At 38.1% G+C, this 22,513-nt stretch overlaps 2 protein-coding genes across 26 annotated transcripts in view; one reads left to right on the top strand and one right to left on the bottom strand.

Annotated features, from left to right (window-relative positions):
* ERAP1 (endoplasmic reticulum aminopeptidase 1) overlaps positions 1 to 10,235 on the top strand; it is a 46,955-nt gene extending 36,720 nt beyond the window's left edge. For all 4 annotated transcript variants that reach the window (XM_027037420.2, XM_027037443.2, XM_027037431.2 and 1 more), the window contains exons 14-19: positions 943 to 1,099; positions 1,749 to 1,933; positions 2,875 to 3,036; positions 3,520 to 3,660; positions 4,230 to 4,311; positions 8,565 to 10,235. In XM_027037420.2, the coding sequence (XP_026893221.2) occupies positions 943 to 1,099; positions 1,749 to 1,933; positions 2,875 to 3,036; positions 3,520 to 3,660; positions 4,230 to 4,311; positions 8,565 to 8,720 (883 nt within the window). In that variant the 3' untranslated portion in view covers positions 8,721 to 10,235. The remainder of the gene's footprint in view (positions 1 to 942; positions 1,100 to 1,748; positions 1,934 to 2,874; positions 3,037 to 3,519; positions 3,661 to 4,229; positions 4,312 to 8,564) is intronic.
* Positions 10,236 to 11,490: 1,255 nt separating this feature from the next.
* The window catches only part of CAST (calpastatin), a 107,933-nt gene continuing 96,910 nt past the window's right edge, over positions 11,491 to 22,513 (bottom strand). For 17 of the 22 annotated variants that reach the window (XM_027037551.2, XM_027037483.2, XM_027037522.2 and 14 more), the window contains 7 exons: positions 21,794 to 21,901; positions 20,403 to 20,495; positions 18,891 to 18,935; positions 18,381 to 18,476; positions 17,124 to 17,195; positions 13,012 to 13,077; positions 11,491 to 12,072 (listed from right to left, as the gene is read on the bottom strand). In XM_027037551.2, the coding sequence (XP_026893352.1) occupies positions 13,027 to 13,077; positions 17,124 to 17,195; positions 18,381 to 18,476; positions 18,891 to 18,935; positions 20,403 to 20,495; positions 21,794 to 21,901 (465 nt within the window). In that variant the 3' untranslated portion in view covers positions 11,491 to 12,072; positions 13,012 to 13,026. The remainder of the gene's footprint in view (positions 12,073 to 13,011; positions 13,078 to 17,123; positions 17,196 to 18,380; positions 18,477 to 18,890; positions 18,936 to 20,402; positions 20,496 to 21,793; positions 21,902 to 22,513) is intronic. The other 5 variants (XM_027037478.2, XM_027037541.2, XM_027037472.2 and 2 more) reach the window with 1 other exon arrangement.

Raw genomic sequence — 22,513 nt, 5'->3', positions numbered from 1 at the left:
GTTAAGTGCCCAACTCTTGGATTTTGGCTCAGGTCATGATCTCATGGTTCATTTTGTGAGATTGAGTCCTTTGTTGGGCTCTGTGCTGACAGTGAGGAGCCTCCCTAGGATTCCCTCTCTCCCTCTCACCCTCTCCCTATCTCAAAATAAATACTTAAAAATAAATAAACTTAAAAAAAAAAAAAAAAAAGGAAATGATTCCTTAACCTGAAACTCAAACTTCTCCAATATTTAGGCAGAACTAAAGTCCTAAGGGGAGTCACCCATGTGGGAAGGAATGATACTATAGTTCTCATTTCCCATGTACCTTTGCTCTAAATGTTCTTCATTTCTGACTTCTCAAGGTGGCAAAAAGCAATGACGATAAGGACAGAAGTTGTTTATCTAGCGGTTTCTGCGTTACTGAGACCATTTCCCTCTATAACATTATTGCTTAATTCTTAGAGGGTTTTGTGTTTACTTACCTAAGCATATACCCTGCCACTGAGACTTTTAACCCCTGGCCTCCATAATGAAGGGTTTACATCTATATTCAGTTTCTTTTTGAAATGGAGATAAGCATGTGTTCAATCCAGACACTCAGACTTTTGACTGAGTGGCAATCTCTGCAACCAAGATTACTGATTTTGATGAAAACTGACATCTTACTCTGGAAGTTGAACACACAATCCACTGTTTCACAGAGGGAGAGATGCTGACCTGTCTCCATTTTTTCTTAACCACAAGTTAGCCCTGGCCCTGTTATTCGAGAAACTTCCTCCACAATGGTAAATAAGCTAGTGTTATATGTGAAAGAAAAGACACTTATATAAAGGTCACTATTATTAAGGGGGCATTAATATCTGACTAATGTTTGGCTGGGAGATGAAAATATCTTTTGAAACAAAAAATTGATTTCCTGCATTTTTTTTTAAACTGCTAACCATGGTGTCTCTTGACCAGCAATGGAAAGCTATCAATTGAAAAAGCCTTGGATTTAACCCTATACTTGAAGCATGAAACTGAAATTATGCCCGTGTTCCAAGGTTTGAATGAGCTGATACCTATGTATAAACTGATGGAGAAAAGAGATATGAAGGAAGTGGAAAATCAGTTCAAGGTAGAAGCCTTAAATAAATTGAATAGTTACATAACTGATTTGCTTTTGTGTGGGTGTAGGAAAGTATCCTTACCATTGTTCATATATGTATGTCCTCACATATATTAAGGAAAAGTAAATCAAAATTAACTCAGTGTTTAGACTAACTAGCAAAGATTTGGGTCTTACTGGCACAGACAGTGGTAAGAATCTGTACTCAATTTTTATGGATTTGTTACTCCTTTCTTTTTGCAAATACTTATTTCATTTTACTACTGCATTTTGATGGTTACTATTAAGATATGCTGAGTCCGGTACTTGAGGAAGAGGCACAAAAGCATTATTTTTGGCAAAATGTCATGAAGTCCTTTTGTATAATTTGCTCTCAAAATTTAGTGCTGTCAACTCTCTTAGTTTGTTTCAAAAATGGCAGTTCATCCTGATTTTTAAATAGATGAAGGTATACTTACAAATGTTATGGAAATAGTAAAATCATTTTTTCTTGTTTTTGACCCTTTTATAATTAAATATAAACAGAATTACATGATTTTAAAAATAAGAGTTGGATTAAGCTTTAAAAATTAATCCCCATATCCCGAGGGTGTGTTGGTTTGTATAAAACATGAGATGGCCTGGGACCATTGTGGTGACACATGTGGCTTTCTCGCAGGCCTTTCTCATCAGGCTGCTGAGGGACCTCATTGATAATCAGACGTGGACAGATGAGGGCTCAGTCTCACAGCGAATGCTGCGGAGCCAGCTCCTCCTCCTTGCCTGCATGTGCAAGTATCAGCCCTGTGTACAGAGGGCAGAAGCCTATTTCAGAGAGTGGAAGGAAGCTGGTGGAAATTTGAGGTCTGTGTTTACAGAACAACCCATTTGTTCATATGAAGGGTATCTTTTCTGTTTTTCATCATTGGTGCTAAATGTTGGGAGGAAAAAAAAGGTATAGATAAGTCTCCTCTGCTGTACTTTTTGAGAAAATAAATTATTTTTTAAGATTTATCTATGTATCTCTCAACTTTCTTTTAAGAAATACTAGGAATTTATATATATAAATATAAATACATATATCAAATCTTTGCAGATAAATATAAATGTATATATCAAATATTTGCAGAGTTAAAATAGGATTAGAATAATTCCAATTTAATAGAGGCAAGGGTCAGAACGAAAACAGCTATCCTGGATAGGAACAGAGGCAGTGCCTGCCATAGAGGTAGCTCCTTTGGGCCTCTAAAGTCCCTGATGGGGTGTGTATAAATACTTGCTGACACTGTCTAAGCAAAGTAGGATCTTCCTGTATTTGGAATTGATTCTTGATGTACTTAAGGACTGTTATATTTGGGGCTTAAATCTCTCCAGGAAATATTAAGCAAACAAAAAGTATACATGCTTCCATTTAAAGAAATGCTTCCAAACAGTCCTCCCGTTGGATTCCTGACCTTTGTTCATGGATTACTTCTTGAGTCTAGTTTGCATTTCTTTCTTTTGGTTTAAAAAGTGACCACCCGTCGAGTTACCAGCATCATTAACATATGTTAGATATGTTGGTATTTATCAAAGTGGAATTTCACATAATGTTTTTGAGAACGGGACTTAAAACTGAATTTTAGATGCTTTCTTGTACTTCTTTCTTAAAATCTAACTGAAGGAAAGAGGTTATTTTTGTTGACATTTCCAGGCACATTTCTCTGATCACCAGGCCATTTTATCAGCTTGTAATTGGTCACCATTATACATTCAAACACACTTCCTACATCTCAGACTCTCACTAGGTATGTTCTTTTCCGCAGTCTGCCCAGTGATGTAACCTTGGCGGTGTTCGCTGTGGAGGTCCAGAACCCTGAAGGATGGGATTTTCTTTATAGTAAATATCAGTCATCTTTGTCCAGTACCGAGAAAAACGAAATTGAATTTGCCCTCAGTATTAGCCAAAATGAGGGAAAGCTTCAGTGGTGAGTAATTCATTCGTGTTTACATGGCCATGAGGAATTAAATGACATCAGATGCTTCTGACGTTGTTTTTGTTCTCTTGGCCAGGAATTGCCTATTCTGCTGGGAACAGTTAAGTGGGCACACATCTAATGAGTATGGTAGTTAATTAGTGAGAAGCAGGTATTAGGAAAAATATTTAAAGGAATATATATTTGTATGTTTTTAAAAGAACATGTTTAGAAATACATACCTTTAGATAAAACTTTCTTATTTATTTTCTCTTATGAACAAATGTGATTATATGAGAATGGGTGTTGTGAACACTATATAAGTGTGAATTTTTATTATGTACATCTAGCAGGTTTATTAGCACTCTAGTTACCTATTTGGTCTTTATTATTGACGGATTGGCTTTTTTTCTTTCACGCATTATTTTATTGAAATGACTTACAACTTTTCCAAGGACTATTTGTTGTTACCATTTCTTCTCTTATTCATTTTAGGCTACTAGATGAAAGTTTTAAGGGAGATAAAATAAAAGTTCAAGAGTTTCCACATATCCTTAGAGCTGTTGGCAGGAACCCGGTGGGATATCCATTGGCCTGGCAGTTTCTGAGGGAAAATTGGGATAAACTTATACAAAAGTAAGTAGTGCCAAAAATTGTGCCGTGACTAGAAAAGTCCATTAACCTGGCTGTGTTTTAGCTTTGTTTGTAAAACAACAGTGGTGGTCTAAAGGGATTTTGTTTGTTTGTTTGTGTTTTTTTTTTATTGCAGATAGCACATAGAGATACTTTAAAAATATTCTTAGAAAATATAAAACTCAGAATTTAGTGCTAACTAATGAATCTGGGTAGTCCACTTTTCCATTCCAATCCCTTTCTGCATCTGCTGACCAATTAGCCTTCCTCTGCACAGTTCAACCCACGTCTTGCTTTAACACTTCTGCTTGTTTGCACCTGCACTTGCCTAGCTCTCATAGCACTTACTAAGCCTCTAGCACTTTCTTTAGGGTACTGCATCTTTTATTCAGCTGCTGGTGTATTTATATTTTACAATGGTATGTTAACACATTGGAGGATGTGGATCATGTCATAGATTTTTTTCCTGCCTAACCAGTTTTTAGTTAATTCCTGTAAAATTTATACGACACTTAAAAACATGTTAAGTGAATAAATACTTTATGATACATCTTGACAACTTCAATTTGCAGGTTTGAACTTGGCTCATCTTCTTTAACAAATATGGTAATTGGAACAACAAATCAGTTCTCCACAAGAGCACGGCTTGAGGAGGTAAACAAAACTTTTAAATTTAAGTGACAGTTAGCTAATAAATATGGGGTAGACAAAAGGGTATGAGGAGTTAGGAATGGATTTTGTCACTTAGTAGATGTTCTTTTCAGATGCTGTGGTGTTTTGGACACCAACCAAAATCAGTTACAATAAATTATTGAAAACTGTGCCTCTTTGTCAACATGTTAAGAAGTCTTAGCTCTGCCATTAAAATTTTTAGGGCTTAAAAATTACTGGAAGCATTTAATCTCTGTTTATTCAGATGTTAAAAGTGATCATTAGAGATATAAATGCCCTATGTGATCATCTAGCTGTTAGGAAATCTGGAATCTTGGTTCTCCACTATCTAGATTCATGATTTTCTTACTTATTTATATGCCATGTACTTGCAGAAAGAATTTTAGGCAACTTGTAATGTCCATATATAACAGAAATGTTAAATACCAGAAAGCTGCATGATTGACAGAAAGAGGTAACTGTATGAGGGATTTATGCTGAAGATAATTTATTGCAACTGTAAATGTATCACCACTTCGTAGCAGTCAAGACAAAAAATGAGAAAACCATAGGAGTTATTCCTATTGTCTGGTAAGAGAGAACCTGAAATGTAAAAGTTTTCCACCAAAGCAAACTTTTCTTCTGGCCTTAAACTTTGAGGAAGTGGATGTCTGGGTCATTGTTGTGTGGTGTTCCTTCTCTAATAATGTTTTCTAAAGGTGTAGAACAAATTTTACATGGCTTTCAAAATATGTTGCCTTTAGATAAAGTCTGAGAGCCTAATACTATTTTTTTTTAGGAATACTTCCATTGTATAGTCTGGTTACACCATGATACAGCTTGATACAGGGAGAATGCTTTGAAAATCAAAAGAACTGTTGCATCCCTGATTTTCTCTAGTTTTCAGTAGTTTCATGCAGGCTTGTAAAATTGCACACAATTCAGGCTTGAACTCTAGTGAGGTCTACAGCAGAGCTACTCTATGTGATGACTGAAGACCAGTCAGGGGCTGTTAGTAGCAAGACAGCTGTCCATAGACCAGATCTATAGCAACAAAACATTTCATTCATTCACTTGCTTATTCAAGTCTTTTCTCATTATTTCTTTAAAGACATTACATTTTTATTATAAGGCAAACATGGTTTTAGTTTCTGGGGCTATGATGACGAACAGAGTAGACAAAGTCTTGGCCCTCATAGAGCTTAAATTCTACTGGGGAATCAGGTACGGACAGATCAACCTATGTCAGGTGGTTACATGCTCTTAAGATGAATAAGGCAAGGTAAGGAGACAGTGGGTACGGGATGGAGCTTTGTTCTATGGAATGATTAGGAGACCTTCGAGCAGAAACCGAAGGAAATGCAGTTGTCGTGTGCAAAAGAAACATCAGGTGCAAAGGCCCTGAGGTAGAGCATGGAAATGACATCTTGGATGTCATCAGAAGGGAGAGTGTCTTACTGACAGGTAAAATGTGGGAGTTAGTTTGAGCCCTTCTCGGTCCTGACATCCAACTCCTCCCTGAGTCTTGTTGGCTCGGCTTTCAGCATATACATTGTATCTGTGCACTTGCCTGCTTTTACTCCACCCCAAGCCTTTCTCATCTCTGGCCTGGCCTATGGCTATAGCCTCCTGCGTGTCTTCCCAATTTGCCAATACCAAGTCATTTTCCACATTTAATACTGAAAATCAACCCATGACTGACTCCTCCATGAACTCTTACCTATTCAGCTTGGAATAAATCCCAAGACTTTCCTTTGCATGTGCACAAGACCATGATGACTGTGCTCTTGCCCACCTCTCCCGCCCATTTTCACATGCTTTTCTGTGTCACCCTCATACAACAACACTTGAGTCACTCAGCCACTTCCTGTTCCAGGGCTACCAGGTGTTTATTTTGTCTCTAAGCCTCTAAACTTCTTTTTCAATGTTTATTTAATTTTGAGAGAAAGCAAGAGAGCAGGAGAGGGGCAGAGAGAGGGAGACAGAGAATCTGAAGCCCGACATGGGGCTTGAACTCATGAGCCATGAGATCAAGACCTGAGCGGAAGTTGGACACTTAACTGAGCCACCCAGGTGCCCCAAGCCTCTAAACTTCTTACCTCTGCCTGGCTTGCTCTTTCCCTAACTTGGATAAAGGAGCCAGTGGAAAGGCTCATTTTACCCTGTAGAGGTCTCAGATCACATGTCACCTTCCCAGACTACTCTGTCTAAAGCAGGCCACCCCCTTCCCCAGTTACTGTCGTAGCCTCAGTGTGTTTTGTCCACGGTGGTATATTTAAAGTAATCATAGTTTACCGCTTGTTGTTTTCCCAGCCAGAGTGTAAGCTCCCAGAGGACAGGCTGCTTGCCTGGTTCATTGCCTCCTCCTCAGTGTCTAGCACAGTAATTCAGCCAGAGGGATGAATAAGTGCCAAACAGTCATGAAAAAAGGGATGAGGTTGAGTCCCTGACACAAGCTGGGTTTTAGGGTCTGCACTTTACTCACATTATATAACTACATCCTCACCCGTGCTTTGCAAGGCAAAGAGCATCCTCTTGCTACCAAAGTGAAAACTGAGTCCCAGACAAGTTAAGTTGTTTACTAAGGATCAAACAAGTTAGTAGGATAAAACTGTTTTCTTTCTGTCTCTATATCACACCACTTATTGCACAGAACATGTTCTCAAGGAGGCAGGTTTGAATCAAATGCTCAGTTGAGAGGATGCATTTCTCAAGGTAGATGAAGATAGGAGAGAGAATTTTGGGTCAAAAGAGTTGAAGGGCAAGGGTTAGCAGCTGGCTTCGTTTACAGGTCTTACAGTTTTTTGTTTTGTTTTTCTTAGTGGTACTATCATGAAGGGCTCTTTCAGGATTATTTTAAATAATTTGAAAATAGTTAAATAACTGATATTAAATAATTAGTAAAATTAATGATATGATAGGATTGTTCTAAAGTGCCTGGAGTCATTCTTTTAACTGAGTATGAATCTTGAGTTCTGAAAGGATGTAACAGTAGGCTGAGCTCCAACTGTATGCAGGCCCATGAGGCATGCTAAGTGTTTTCTAGGTTGCTACAGCAGAGGGCAGGCCTTCAGCTCGTTGAAAAGTTGTATTGAGGTACCAATTTTAAAACAAACCTGAATCATTTAATATTGGAATTTGATCTTTCAAAAGCCTATTCTTATTCCCAAATTTATAATACGATATTACAACACAGATTTTTTTTAAATGTTTATTTTTGAGAGAGACATCTCAGTCAGAGCGTGAGCAGAGGAGGGGCATAGAAAGGGGGGCAGAGGATCTGAAGCAGGCTCTGCACTGACAGCAGCAAGTCCCATATGGGACTCAAACCCAGGAACCATAAAATCATGACCTGAGAGGAAGTTGGATACTCAACCAACTGCCACCCAGACGCCCCTACAACATGGATTTTTAAGAAAATAACTGTCTGGAATCCATGCTGAATAAATACTGCATCTTGACCTAGACTTACCTCCTGTCTACAGAGTCAAAAACTTACGGATTAATGCTGTGAAAACATAAAGGACAAGGTTAAGAACCTTTTAAAGGTGAAAGAGAGTACTGCAATAGTCAATGCTGTTGCAAAGCCACACTGTTCCTCATGTGAGCTTAAAGGAGTCGATACCCAGCCATGAAACAGGGAAGGTATTTTTGAGGAGACAGCAGTGTCTTATCTGTTTAAAACCATGGACAACTTTGTGTGGATTTTATCTTGGAGGAACAATACATGAATTGCAGATTAGTGTAAAAAATTTGGCGGTTTGGGAGATTTCCACCATAACCTTCTTGTTTCTGTAATGACCTACAAGGCCAGGCCCAAGGAGAAAGACTGTACTTGTGGGGTTCAAATTGTTTTCCTTGGCAAAGAAGATACTCTGCACATTTAGCTTTTTAGATATCTTAAAAAAAAAACAAAAAACAAAAACTAAGCTTGCATTGGTGTGTATATAACAATATATATTAAATAAACACACTCAAACCTTAATTATAAAACGGTATACAGTGAAGTCTTTTAGAATCTGGCAACTGGGAATAAATAAAACTGCAGAGAAAAATGCAGAATTTGACATCATGATGCATGAGCTCATTTCGTAGAGCTTAAATTTCTGTGTACACAATTCTACCCAGACACGGGGCACTGCCTTCTATGTATAATTTGGGCAAATGCTGCAATTTTGGCTTGTTTTAACTAGCCTGAAAGTTTATTTATGTAATACAATAAAACAGATTTTTAAAATTTGCTTTTTCCTTACAAGGTAAAAGGATTCTTCAGCTCCTTGAACAAAAACAGTTCTCAGCTCCGTTGTGTCCAGCAAACAATTGAAACCATTGAGGAAAACATTCGTTGGATGGATAAGAATTTTGATAAAATCAGAGTGTGGCTCCAAAGCGAGAAGCTTGCACTGCTCTAACAGTTTGTTCCTTGGTGGTTCCTGTGGTAACATTATGCTAAAATTTTGTCAGATGTGATTATTTTCAAACCAGAGATGGCTCTTTTGGCTTCTGCTGAAGATATTTTTCCATTTCCTTCGTACTCATTTGACTATTCCTGTGACAAGACGGGCTACTAAATTGTTCATCGATGGGTTACTGCCACAATGTATTTTATTGACAGGTGTCACCCTGCAATCTAAACGCAAGCAGTGGGTTCCCTACTGTAGAGGAGTAGCTTATTTCTACCGTTTTATGTCCTATACTTAAGCCTTGTGCTTTCCAAACCCCTGCTCCCCATGTGTGTGTCATCCATAAGCTGTTTTGTCACTCTCCTTTAAAGACCTGTGCATAGTGAGGACTGCTGAACAGTGAACCCCTGGATCAGTGACTAAGCATGTTCCACCTTTCCCTTCCCTGCCACATGTCCAGGGGCTGACATGTAGGCACATGTCATCAGGCTTGTTTGCTGACTTTTGTCAGTCTCCCAGGAGGGCAGATGGGAGCTGGGGTAGGGGAGAATAGATGGGGGTGCTGTATTTCCCTGGTGCCCTTGCAGGTTGCCTCGGGTGGCCTCCACCAAAGCTTGGCTCCTGAGAAGCGGCCCTCTTTTTACCCAGCCTTCTCCACCTCTGCCTTCTAGTAACCATTCCTCCTCTCATCCCTCCAGGATGAGGGGAGGGTGAAGTGGGAGTCTGGCTTTTCATAGTCCTAGCAGTACTTGTGGGTTCCTTACATCCATCCCCATACCTTTGTTTAAAAAACAAACCTTTTTAGAGAACTCTTCTCAATCCTAATTTGAGTGTGTGGTCTATTTCCTCAAGGACCCTGAGTGATACAGTGTCCCTCTGAAAAAAGCAGAGTACATTCAGGTCTAGAGGAGAAAGCTTTCATTTGAAGTTGAACCTGGGAGCTGTTGATACTTAGGTAGGTGATGCTTCCTCTCTCTGCTCCATATTTGGCCTAGTTTATAATTCCCCAAAACCTTGTTACTGGCACTGCCACTAAGTCATGGCAGAGTCTCCAATAATGTGAAACTGAAATTATTTATATTAGCTTAAGTGTGGCAGTGAGTTGTTTTTATGAGTTTAACATACTATATGAGTTTAACATACTATAAAATTTAAAAGAATATATGAAAAATGTCAATGTGTTCTAATATATTGTGGAATAGAGTGACATGAATGTGTTTACAATTCTCTTTTTATATGTATTGCATAGTCTAATGGTTTGAGAAATAAAACCAGGAATCACTGGTAATGTCCACCCCCAGGTATTAACCTTCTAAAAGACATACAAAGCCAAGATTTTAATGTAAAATACTTTTAATTGTTTTGTATTTTGACTTAATGAAACATGGAAATAGTGGTTTTCATTTTGGTCACCTGAGGAACCTATGTTAATTTGCTTCTGGAGAAGTCCATTTTCTAAATAACAATATTGCTACAACAATGTGCAAATACCTTTTTGGGAATAAAAATTCTATTTACTTCTAAGCAGACATTTGCAATCATTTCCTCCTAATTAGGTAGAAGAAGACTCAGACTCTGTAGCTTAGTCTCATCATTAATTACCAGTAAACGCCCAAGTCTTGAAGACATTGCTAATGAACAAAAAGGCATATTCAGGGTACCTTTAATGTTTACTTTTACAAGCATTTCTTAAATCTCTGGATTTAAAAATATTTCTGTATATGCAGGGAAATTAGTAATACTGCAGCCATTTCCCTGCAAACACATCTGTCAATGTCAAAGATTTCATTTTGAAAAAAAAAAGAACTTTATACTACCTAATTAGAAGACTTAGAAATACAGTTGAAATCCCACAGGAGCAGTGCTCATTATTTTCTTGTCAGGGCTTTGAAAAGGTCTGTTTACTCTCCCCAGCACTGGCTTATATTTCCCAGATTTAGAGTAATAGAATAATGCCCGCATCTCTCATGGGATAGATACGCAGCATTTAAAGGGGGCTAAGCATGATATCCTATATGTATGTGCATGACTTTTCATGAGAATTTTGGAAGAGTTAGCAATATCACTTTATGCCCCATTATAGGTACTGTTGTTGTTTTTCCTCCCCCCACTTTCTGGACTGTATTGGTGCTATTTCTCATTTTTAGAGAAGTCGGCTAAGTTCTAATAAGAACTTAAAACATATGCTAAGGAAGGCTGTGCTTTCTGAAATGAAGAATTCCAAATCAGTTTTATGACATGTACCTGATATCTTTTCCTGCATCCAGTACCAAGAAATAAAGATGAAATTATTTATCAAAATCCCCTCAAGGATATCAGTGCTATGTTCATAAACAATTCATTCCAAAAGATCCGAGAAACCATTCAAAGTTGTATGACATCAGAACCTAGTTCTTGAATTGCTGTGGGAGAAAAGCAGGTTTTTAAATTTCAGATAGCTTTTTTTTTTTTAAAGAAGTTTTTATCTTTGGTACACCTACCTTCCTTAAAGCCAGATGGTACACAGTGCACAGACTAAAGTGGCAATGGTCTAAGCAGATAATTGCTGCTCTGCTTATATGTAGCAAAATGGAAAGCATAGCTTAACACAGTAACCCAAGTGAGTTCAAGGCATATGAATATTCTAAGGATCATATTTTCTTATTTTTGGAGCTTGCTATGTGGTGACATATAGTCTGCATTTTGCTTTTCTGACTTGATTCTAGTCTTAGTATGTTTTGTGCTGGCTCTAAGGTGTAGAAGTCCTAACCTCTGGCAAAAAAAAAAAAAGAGTACTGGGTGCAGCATGTCCTGGTCTGTCCAGGTTATTAATTTATTAGCAGCCCAAGAGGAGATATGTGCCCACTGTACAATATTTTATGTTTGACTTATAAACATTAACCCAAAGAAACATCAAATACAGTTCTAAAGCCCAAGAGGAGATGGGTAGTGAAAAATCAGAACATTAAACACGTTCAAAGCATTGTTTTCCAAATGCTAACAATAAAAGAAGTGCAAATGGAAAAAAACTAATGAGATTTACAGGCACTGTGTGTAGAATGTGCAAAAGTCTGCAAAGGTTTTTCCTTTTATATGTTGTTTTAAGAAACTATCAAATATATCTCTTAGAAATATAGAGTTCCCGTCTCTCCCAACTGAAGGCAATTTTTAAAAATTCAAAGTTTATCAATACTCAGTACAGTTACACAGATGAACCAGACAAATTCATTTTCTTTCTGGGAAAAGAATAACCAATGTTTAGGATGTCAAGAGTCAACAAATAACACTGTCTAGAAACCACCCAGAAAAATTTTCTTTTGTTCAAAGCCTTTTGTCCTTCAAAAGTCACCATTCACCAGCTGAAGATTGTATAGGCAGATACCTTGAAAAATTCAAAGAAAAGAAATCCAGTGAATACATAATTTTCTTGTTATAGGCATAGTAAATGTAACATTTACTAATAATGCTATGTAAAAGATAGCAACAAGGAATCTCCTATGAGTAAACATGAGAATGATTTTAGAAAATTCTAGAATTTAGAAAATAGAAAATTTTAACTTGGGGAAAAATCTTTGGAACAGTTCTAATGAGTGTACCTCCCTTGTTATCCGAAACAAAAGTAGACCGTGGTGAGAGAGAGTAACCCAATCTAACCTACATTTTTATTTTCTTTAGGATTTGGTCAGCCAGTGGTCATAAGCTTTAATGGCTTAGATTAACACCTATTCTTATATGTAGGAAACATATAAGAAATATAAGGGCTCTCAAGGTACATCTCCTGATTGCCTTATCCAAACAAGTTCTTCAGTCACCATCAGAATTAAATAAAGTACTTGACTTTTGCAAAACTAAGATGAACAAAAGTGGTCAATCATTTCCTTTGCTTTTGTTTCAAAAAAAACCCTGTAGTTTCCTCTAGACATAAGAGGTACTTGTGTTCCCCTCACCATGTGTTGGTAGTTTGGTAATATCAGTATCATAAGGACATTTCACTGTATGATGTTAACAGGCTAACTGGGTAACCTGCAGTCACAAGCATCTGGGTTTCAAAGAGTCGACTAGACTTAGGTGGTCATTTTTAAGAGCCTAGTCTGATATATTAAAGAGCTCTTAATTATAAGATTACTGTTTTTAAACATTCCAGGAGCATATTATTCCATTTATTGCTTTTCGGTGAATTAACCTATTGACAATGCTATGTGCATTTTATGCCAATAGTATGAAAAGAACATGAATAAGAAGTGGGTTTAGTTTCCCTTGCCTATAAACAGGTCTGTAACAAGGTCCAGTTGTCTTCATTTACAACAAACCCTGAACTTACCAAATAGTATGAACTTTAACTTGTATTTTTTTCATCAGCTTTTAGCTTGGAAGTTTCATCCTTTGCCTAAAAGGGAAAGCAGAACCATTACTGAACCCCTCCTTTCCTGGATTAAGTATCAAAAAGCAGATCAATCATAAGATTCTTATGAGTAGATGGGCTTTTCAAAATTAAAGGGTCAACAGATGACAAAGTGGAGGGAAATTAAATGGGCCTTTCTAAGGATTTTTCATTTAGCCCAAACTATGAACTGTTGACCTTCAAGTTTGTAAACTAAAAATAACCTTAGGTGATTTTAAATTTTTTACTCTCATTTTTTTTTTTTTTTTTGAAGGCTAGGGTTAATTGAAGAAGAACACAGGTATTATTGGATGGTATTCATTCATTTTACAGTGATTGATTCTCTCTTAATTGGGGGCACTACTAAATATGGAGTTATTAAACTTCGTTTTGACCATGTACTTTGTATAACTGAAATTAAATATGTTTGCTTATTTAACCTATTTGAAATGTAAGTTCATGAGCAGCTAATCATCAATCTGGTTTCCTATATCTTTTATGGGTTTCACTTTTTTTTTGAGGTTATAAATTGACATATAAGCTGAATTTACACTTTAACATTATTCTAAATTTTACTATATATTTGCCTTTCCAGTGAGATTTGTACTTTCGTAAGTTTCCTGTTACTAATTAGCAACCTTTATTTTCAGCTTGAAGAAGTTGCTTTCACATTTCTTGTAAGGCTGGTTTAGTGCTGATGAACTCCTTTAGCTTTTCCTCATCTGGAAAACTTGCTCTCCTTTTATTCTGAATGACAGCTTTATTAGGTAGAGCATTCTTCATTGAAGTTTTTTTTTTATTTCAGCACTTTGAACAGGTCCTGCTACTTCCTCAGGTCTGCAAAGATTCTGCTGAAAATCTGCTGATAGGGACCACTGGTTTTCTTTTGCTGTGTTGAAGATTCTTTGGTCTTTAACTTGGGATTTTTAAATTACAATGTTACTTGGTGTAGGTGTCTTTAGATTCATCTTTTTGGGGGATCTTATGGGCTTCCTGGATCTGAATTTCTGTTTCCTTTCCCAGGTTAGGGAAGGTTTCAGCCATCATTTCAAGTAAGTCTGCTGCCCCTTTCTTTACCTCTTCTTCACCTGGGACCCCTATACTGTTAATGTTTGCCCATATGATGTTGTCCTAGAAGTCCTTCAACCTATCTTCACTTTTTTTTCCATTCTTTTTTCTTTTTACTGTTATGATTGGATGAGTTCCACTGCTATGTCTTTATGTTCACTAATCCTTTCTTATGCTTCACCGACTGTTCAATTTTTCAGTTCACATATTGTATTCTTTGGCTCTGTGACTTCTCTTTGGTACTTTGTCATTACTCTCATCTCTTAAGTTTTCACTGTGTTCATCCACTCCTCTCCCAAATTTTGTGACCATCTTTGTAATAACTATTATGTTGACTGCTTCATCAGGTAAATCATTTAGCTCCATTCTGTTAAGGGTGTTTTTTTTTTTTTTTTTTCCTGAGGTTTGATCTTTTATTTGGAACCTATTCATCTATGCTTCATTTTCCTTAACTCTGTATTGGTTTCTATGCCTTAAATAGACACCTCTCCTAGTCTGGCAGGAATGTCCCCACGTAGGAGATAACCCTTTTGTTCAACCCTGCTGTAGCTCTTGGCTGTCTCTCAAACCTCTGTGATAGGCTGCTTGGACAATTTTATTTTTAGTGGCTCCTAGTATTTGAGGGTGTGCCAAGATCTGTCAAGGTCACAAAAGGGAGTATCTCTGTCAGCACCTAGATTGAAGCTGATTAGAAGGCAATTCCTTACATAGAACTCTTTAAACAATGCACACATATACAGGCTGGTGAAACCACAAACTAAGTCCTGCTGACTGCCAGAGCCCAGTCATCTAGAGGGGTCCCTTGGGTGACAGTCACAAAAACCGGGTTTTCAGATGAGTGTATTAAAATGCTTTCCAGGAGATGCTGATGACCTGAAGTGAGGAAGAGGGAGATGGGAAAGATGGTGTCCACCAGCCTCTGTCCTAGAAAGTATTTAAGCAGGCCCCTAGGGGAGTGTTAAATAAGATGCCTGATCCTCAGGGGCCAATGCATAACATAAGCCATTACACCTTTCACAGAAATTCTGGGTGCTTTTCAATTGGTTGGACTCTGGAGCAGGTGTGTCTGTGGTCTCAAGCCCTTTAAGAATAGTTCTCAGATCACTAAAGCCTTGTGGGTTTTGTGGACACAAGCCCTATTGGTTTTCAAAGCTAGATATTTGTGGGATTCTCTCTGATGCAGGTCTTAAAAGGTAGGATGCCAAATATGGGGTTTAAACTCTTTGCTCCTCAGGAAGAAGCTGTGGGTTTTGAGTTCCCTTTTGATTATGGGTCATGGTGCCTACAGTTGGGTTTACAGTGAGATTGTGTTCCTGTCCCCTCATTGCTTCCATTGGGCTGCTCTCATCTGCTAGGTAAGTAAGAGTCACCCAGCTAGTTTTGGGTTTTTGTTTTGTTTTTTTTTCTCTCCACAGGGCATTGTTCCATATGCAGCTGTAGATTTGGTGTGTCTGTGGGAGAAGGTGAGCTCAGGATCTTCCAAGGTCACCATCTTGATTCTTTGAGTTTTGCTATGGCTAGAGTATTATTTTTAAAGCCGTATCTTCAGTTTCTCATTACAGTCTGGGTATCACAGTAATAACCCTTAAATCATATGTTCTTGGAATGGGAAAAGTTCTAGAAATTGTCTAATCCAACTTGCATTCCTTCTGAGCACAATATGAATAATTTTGATAATAAAATCTCAATCATTTGTCTCCATTAATGCCCAGCTCTAAGAAGTGGGACCCTGTAACTTTTTTAAGATTTTATTTTTAAGTAATCATTACATCCAAGGTGGAGCTCAAACTCACAAACCCAAGATCAAGAGTCACATGCTTCACTGACTGAGGCAGCCAGGTGCCTCTGGACACTGTAACTTCTCTTCATTAGTCTTACTACATAATTTTTCAAGTTGCTCTAGAAAGTAGAACTAATAGTTCTCCCTCCAGGTGGCATCTAATGAAAATTCTGGATATAAAAACCCTAAGGTCTTCTCCCATTTTTTATACTGCTTCTGTGTTCTAAAATTTATACAAACCACATTCCCTGGTGTTACCCTCCCCTCCCCCACCATGAATTTGCTATGACTTTTATAGTGAATCATATATCATAAGTTGTTGACTTTTTTCTTAATGGTATATAAAGTAATCGTTTAGTTTATAACTGGCCATTTAGATTTGGTGAAATACAGTATATGAATCTGTCTTGCCAATGTGTTATCCACAAGTAGAAAATGTGCAGTAGGCAATTTCAAGTAGTGGTATGAGTCTTTGGAGAGGAGAAGGTGTAAAAAAAATTCACCTTTCCCAATATTTGCTATAGATGTTTGAAGGTTGGTGAAGGGATGGAAGGAATGGGACTATAGGCAGAAGGGCTTCTAAGTTTGAGAATTGCTTTTAAAATGGCAAAAGAACTGGAATGTGTTTACAATACAAAGGAAAAGTAGATTAAAAGGTTGAAGATACTAGAGAGAGGTGATTATTGACCCCTCAGAAAGAAGGGCCAAATCAGGGCAAGCGGGAGAGAGGATTTGTCTTTGGGTAGGTGGAAAGGGACCTTAGGGATTTTGTGCAAGGTGGCCTCATTTTTCTCTCTAAAGTTGAAGGCAAGGCTATCTGCAGACAGTGGTGGGAAGTGGCTGAAAGAGGGTTTTGGGAGGGGAGGGATCCTACCCTGATTATCAGCTAGCACAGATGGCTGGTATCACAAACTGTACAATTATGGTGGAGTCTTCCATACTTTGTGTGATAAAGGGGGAAATGCAAGAAACTTGAATTGTGTTAAGAATGATCATTTAGATTTCTAAAGTCCCACATACTTTTTATAAAGTAAGTTCCTATTTTAGTGTCAACTTCTTTACCAAGATATGCTACAGGATAGATAGTACTTAAACTATTATTTTATTCTAAATAGATTCCAGTTAGAAACTAAATTGACTAAAAGGATAAATCCCACTCCATGTAATTTCTAAGCTAATATATAGTATATTTAGTGCTTTTTACCTTTGCAGAATCCTTTGCTTTACCCCCATTCTTGGGTGCTTTGGAGCTGGGAGCAGTTGTCTTGACTTTGTCCTAAAGCAAACGTCATAAGGTTATTGTTATCATCAGTCCCTCTAACAGTTAACTCTGGGCTGCAGTCAAATCAAGTGTAATTAAAAAATGGAAAACTGAATATACATAGAAGTGTTTAAGTTGGGAAGTAAAAACACTTAAAAATACAGTGGAAAATGTGGGTCACAGTGATGTTCTGCCAATTTCCATGAGGAATTTTGGTCATCAAAACAGAGCTTGCTTCTATCAGGACTGGGTTTTATGTGCCAATAGAGCAAGAATGAGATACTGTTTTCAGTGTTATGGAAAACTTTAACAATGAAATCATCAGAGAAAGTCCCATTCACCAAAAGGCATTATTTATCCAGGAATGAGAAATAGGATGCTGAGGTGGTCTAGAAATTAAATTACCCAATATGGGGAGGACTGACAATTCAGTGTTTGGGAGAGGTTTTTAATAAGAGCAAAACAACAGCAAACAGATCTGTAGTTATCAATTCTTCTGAAAATAACAAGGAAGGGCATTAATTCACTTTTCCTTCTATTTGACTTAGATATGCCACACACCTGTTGTACTACATATTTTTCTCATTCATCTTTAATCACATGTTTTGAGTACCTGCTGTGTCCCAGGAATTTTGCTAATGCTGACCACGGCTGCTTTGTAAAGTGCACAGCTCACGGTTACAAATACACAGGCAAAGACCTTCCCCCCCAGGTGCAGGAGAGCATGGAAGAGAGGCCCCTGACCTTGGCCTGGGAAGGGAGAAGCAGTAAGAGCTGATGCTTGAACTGGGTCCAGAGGGAGGGAGTCAGCCAGCTGGGCAGTGTAGAAAGGAGAGGGAATCCCAGAGGGCAACAGCCATGAGAAGATAGAGTGCAGGGAGGGACTGCTCTCATTTTAAATGAACACAGACAAACAAAAATAAATAAATAAACGAACACAGACAAAGCATTAGTGTCAAACTCATTAGTGTGGAAATCAAACATGGTGGCTATAGAGATTATAGAGCAACACAGAAAACATTTACGAAATAATATTGAGAATGTTTTACATATGCACTTGAATTACTACTATATTAAACAGATACATATGGAAAAAGATGGCATTGTTGCCATTGATGCTATGGCATCATTGAATTCATTATGTAGCCTACAACTCTATGTATTCACACAAAGAAAGGCCATATTAAAGTAGCATAGTACCTTCTCTGCTGTCTTCTCTGAGGTTTCTGTGGGTGTAGGACAGCTGTCAAAATCACCTGAGAGGGCATCAATGGGGTCTTTGTCAGCTGCAGATTTCTGAGATATTAACAGAAATAACCATCAGTGAAGGAGCACAAGGCAAAAATACCATAAGGAACATTTTTCCACATCACTAAAAATATTAAAAGAAAAAGGAAACCTTGCTGGCATTCTTTTCCTAAGAAACTAATGTACAATAAAGGAGATATTAAAACATGAAAATCCTTACACATTTACTTCCTCCTCTTTTATACATGTTTGCTTAGTATTCTGAGCCTCAATTTTTCTATCTGAAACATGGAACTGTGAGGGCTAACCAAGAGAAATCACACACACCCGTTCATACATGTATGTCTTCACATCATTCCAAGCACAGGGTAGCCATTCAATAAATTTCAGATTTCTAAAATGTAAAGTTCAGCTAGAATGAAAAAAAAACCTTTCCTTATGGGAATATGCTATGATATTTACCTTTGAGTCCTTGGGTTGCTGTGTAGGTGGCTTTACGGGTTTGCCCTTAAAAATAAGGCAGGTTATTGGTTAAACATAGATCTTAGTAAAAGTTTACTTAGGTGCAGTCAGTAATTGTAAAATCTATTGTCTAGTGATCTGAGATACAACAGAGTATTGGTTTGCAGTAACTGATAAACCTCAAGAAAGAGTCTGGTTGTGGAAGAGAAGGGAAGGAAACAATTATTAAGGAACTTTCTGCCATCATATGTTAAAATGCTACTTAGGATATTATTAAAAATAACCTGTGTTTTTCTTTCTTATTTATAAAAGATTACACTTTGGAATGATTTGAGGCGCTGCAATGGCATATAGAGATTTTTTTTTTCCAGTATTACAAGTACAACTCAGCAGGGACTTTACCCATCTACAAAGGCAAGGGTTTTAAACAATACCTTTCCCACAGAATACAAGCAGGGTAAGGCAGTATTAGCAAGGTAGGGAGGCTTCTAGCACGATGCAGAATTGCTATCTTCGGGAATACTGAATGCAAGCAAGGAGAATGGATTTCTGTAATAAGAGACACTGAAGCTAACACTCTTCAAACCAGGGCATCCTCAAACCCACCAAATGAATCAGTATAGAAAGAGAAGGATGTAACCTGGGCTTCCTTGTTTCTCTTTGAACAGGCCTGGAAAGGTTCTTCATCATATAACTGACTTGCAATGAGGAGCCAAAAGGATACAGGCCCAGCTGACCTAAGAAAATCTGGCTTTATGTTAGAAACAGAAGGCCAACGGCTTCTTTTTTTTCTTTTTTGATTTTTTTTTTTTAAATATCTATTTATTATTTTGAGAGAGAGACTGAATGTAAGCAGGGGAGGGGCAGAGAGAGAGGGAGACACAGAATCTGAAGCAGGCTCCAGGCTCTGAGCTGTCAGCACAGAGCCCGATATGGGGCTGGAACCCATGGACCAAGAGATCATGACCTGAGCCATCCAGGCACCCCAAAAACTTGATAGAGCATATCTAGATATAGAAATAGGACTTGTGGTGGGGAATATAGTGTTGCCTGTCCTTACTCTGAATAGTGCTGGTGGTAGTGTAGAGGAAGACCCCAAGTCATGGAAGGGCCTTATTTATCTGCCCTATTAAATCAGTCCAGTACCAGCTGAAGTCAGACGCTCAACCGACTGAGCCACCCAGGCACCCAACTATCATTTTTATAGCCTTTTCTTGCAAAGAGAATTCATCTGTGTACTGCCCTGGAATCACTGTTCAGCACTGGTGAGTGACTGAACATTATTCATCTCTACACCACAGCACCCAGCACAGTGAACATCATATGGTATTGGTTCAGATGAATATTCAACAGAATTCTAGACAACCTGTTCATCAGAAACACATTAAAAGCACTCAGTCGTGTTACAATTTTATGCTATTGTTAAAGTGCACCTCCTATTCATTTCAACTGATATCTGAATTTAAGAAGCTTTGTGATATATATCCAACCTAGACATTTGCCTTCATTTACCTCATCATCATTATCCAGGAGATGTCTATATTCAGGGGGGATGGTGTCATCTCTTTCTCCCAGCTTGTCTCTATGTTCAGCTTTAGCTTTTTCCTGCAAACATGGAATAGATACAATATTTTCTCCTTCACTTACACAACACTTGTAGCACTCAGTGTTTACTGTACTTTACTGAGGCAAAACAGAATTTTTATTTTCCAAGTAACAACAAAGCGGATGACTTCCAACAGACTTCAACAATAGTTGATGGAAAACAAAGTAAACTCAGGTGCTTCTCTAGGTCAATCCACACCGAGATTGTGTGAGTTTCTACCTTGTATTTTAAAATAAATGATGAAATATTTATCCTTAGAAACGATGAAAAGAGATAAAGCCCAATGGTATAAACTATCTTTTGTCTTTATGTGAATTTCACTTTTTAAAAAAAAAGATCAAGTCTTCGGACCTTGATATTTAGAGGTAAAATACTTACAACTTGGACATGCATGAGCAAACCTTGAGGGGCCAGCACAAGCAGCAAATGGCATAGCAGGGGTACCTTTAACCCTCCCCGAATCCTCACCTGACTGGGGCATGTCTGGAACTGGTTCAGTGACATTCACTCCCCACCCCCCACCACCCCCCAGCCACCAGGAGAGAACAGGCTTTATTTTTCTGCATCATTATCATTTCATTTTTCAAATACAGGTGAAGTTCACATCAATATTCCTGTAACACTGGTGGAATTAAGACTTCAGGATCCTTTGAAATGCCCTGGGACATTCTGGGACATGGATCTGGGTGGCTAGTTACTTCCAGGTTTCAAGGTGAAGGGGTCATTTAGTACTGTATATTGTTAGGCAGGAATAAGCATTTACTCTTGTTCTAGAAGGTGGGTGGGGCTAACAGTGTGTGCCTTGCTGACATGCCTCTCCACAGTGCTTACTCCTGGCTTAGCGCTTCATTTGGGGGTTTGCATGCAGTGTTAATGGTGGCTCAGGAGGCTGATAGGGAAAACTCTGGCAATTAGGGGACCTCTGCCCTTACATGGACCAAATAGGTCATCCTAAAAATGCCATACACCTGATATATACTTATTACTAGATAAAACTAAGAAAAGTTAATGTGGGAAGAGAACGAAATTAAAGTAGCGCGGCACTTCTCCATCATAACTAAGTGTGGTCTCGCTAACAGGACATGTGCCTGAACCTGTGCACTCGCATAGTCCTCACTGAGGAAATAAATACAACAGACTATAGAGAAGGAAAAAATGAGACTTAAGTCATTCAACTGTTCACTGAAATGCCAGATGTTTTTTTTGTTTGTTTGTTTTTCCTTTTATGTGCAGTGTAGGATATTCTATGCTTTAAACTTTAAATTTCACTTATTAGTATATACATATTTTTTTTTACCTTGACCTTATCCTCTATCGGTTTGTTCTCATCTGGATCAGGCTGCCTTTGTCCTAGACTGTCAGAAAGTTGATCCAAGGCATCATCCAGTTCCTTGTTGTCGCCCTGCTAAAAAGTCAATCTGAATTAGTCGCTGGCTAGCAAAATCAGGTCACCTACTGGAATGTGGGCCTGCCACAGCCAATAAGACCTCCATCAACTCATGAGACTTTGACCAAGGAGATGGGTAGAGTCGTGGAAGGTGGCCCTTGGGTAGAGCTCCTTCTCCCTAATCTCTCCTTCTCCACACTTCCACTTGAATCCCAGATGCCTTTCTTTTCTAAAAAAAAAAAAAAAAAAAAAAAAAAATAGGGGGTTCCAGGTCTGATTTGTTGGAAAATGTGCCTTATGATGCGTTCAGTGTATGCAACACAACTGGTGACAGTCTAATGTCCCTCGGAAAAAAAAAAATACATGAATTACAGTAGCTTTTTAATTCATTATTCACCTGTATTCATTTAAGTGAAGATAAAGATGTACACCTAGTCTGAGTGATATCTTTAGGTAAAACATGAACTGAAATTAGACTTTCCAATGGGAAAAGTGATGGGAAAGGTGTTCTAAAACATACTTGTGAAAGGCATACAGGCTTTGGATTACAGATGTTGACCAATCGCCTCACCCAAGGCAGAACCCCTCACCTCAGGATTAGGAGCTGAAGCGTAACTGGCAGCCTGAATT

The sequence above is a fragment of the Acinonyx jubatus genome, chromosome A1 (assembly GCF_027475565.1).
Source record: "Acinonyx jubatus isolate Ajub_Pintada_27869175 chromosome A1, VMU_Ajub_asm_v1.0, whole genome shotgun sequence".
NCBI lineage: Eukaryota > Metazoa > Chordata > Mammalia > Carnivora > Felidae > Acinonyx > Acinonyx jubatus.
The sequence above is the reverse complement of the archived record's forward strand: the minus strand, read 5'-3'. Positions and strand labels throughout refer to the sequence as shown.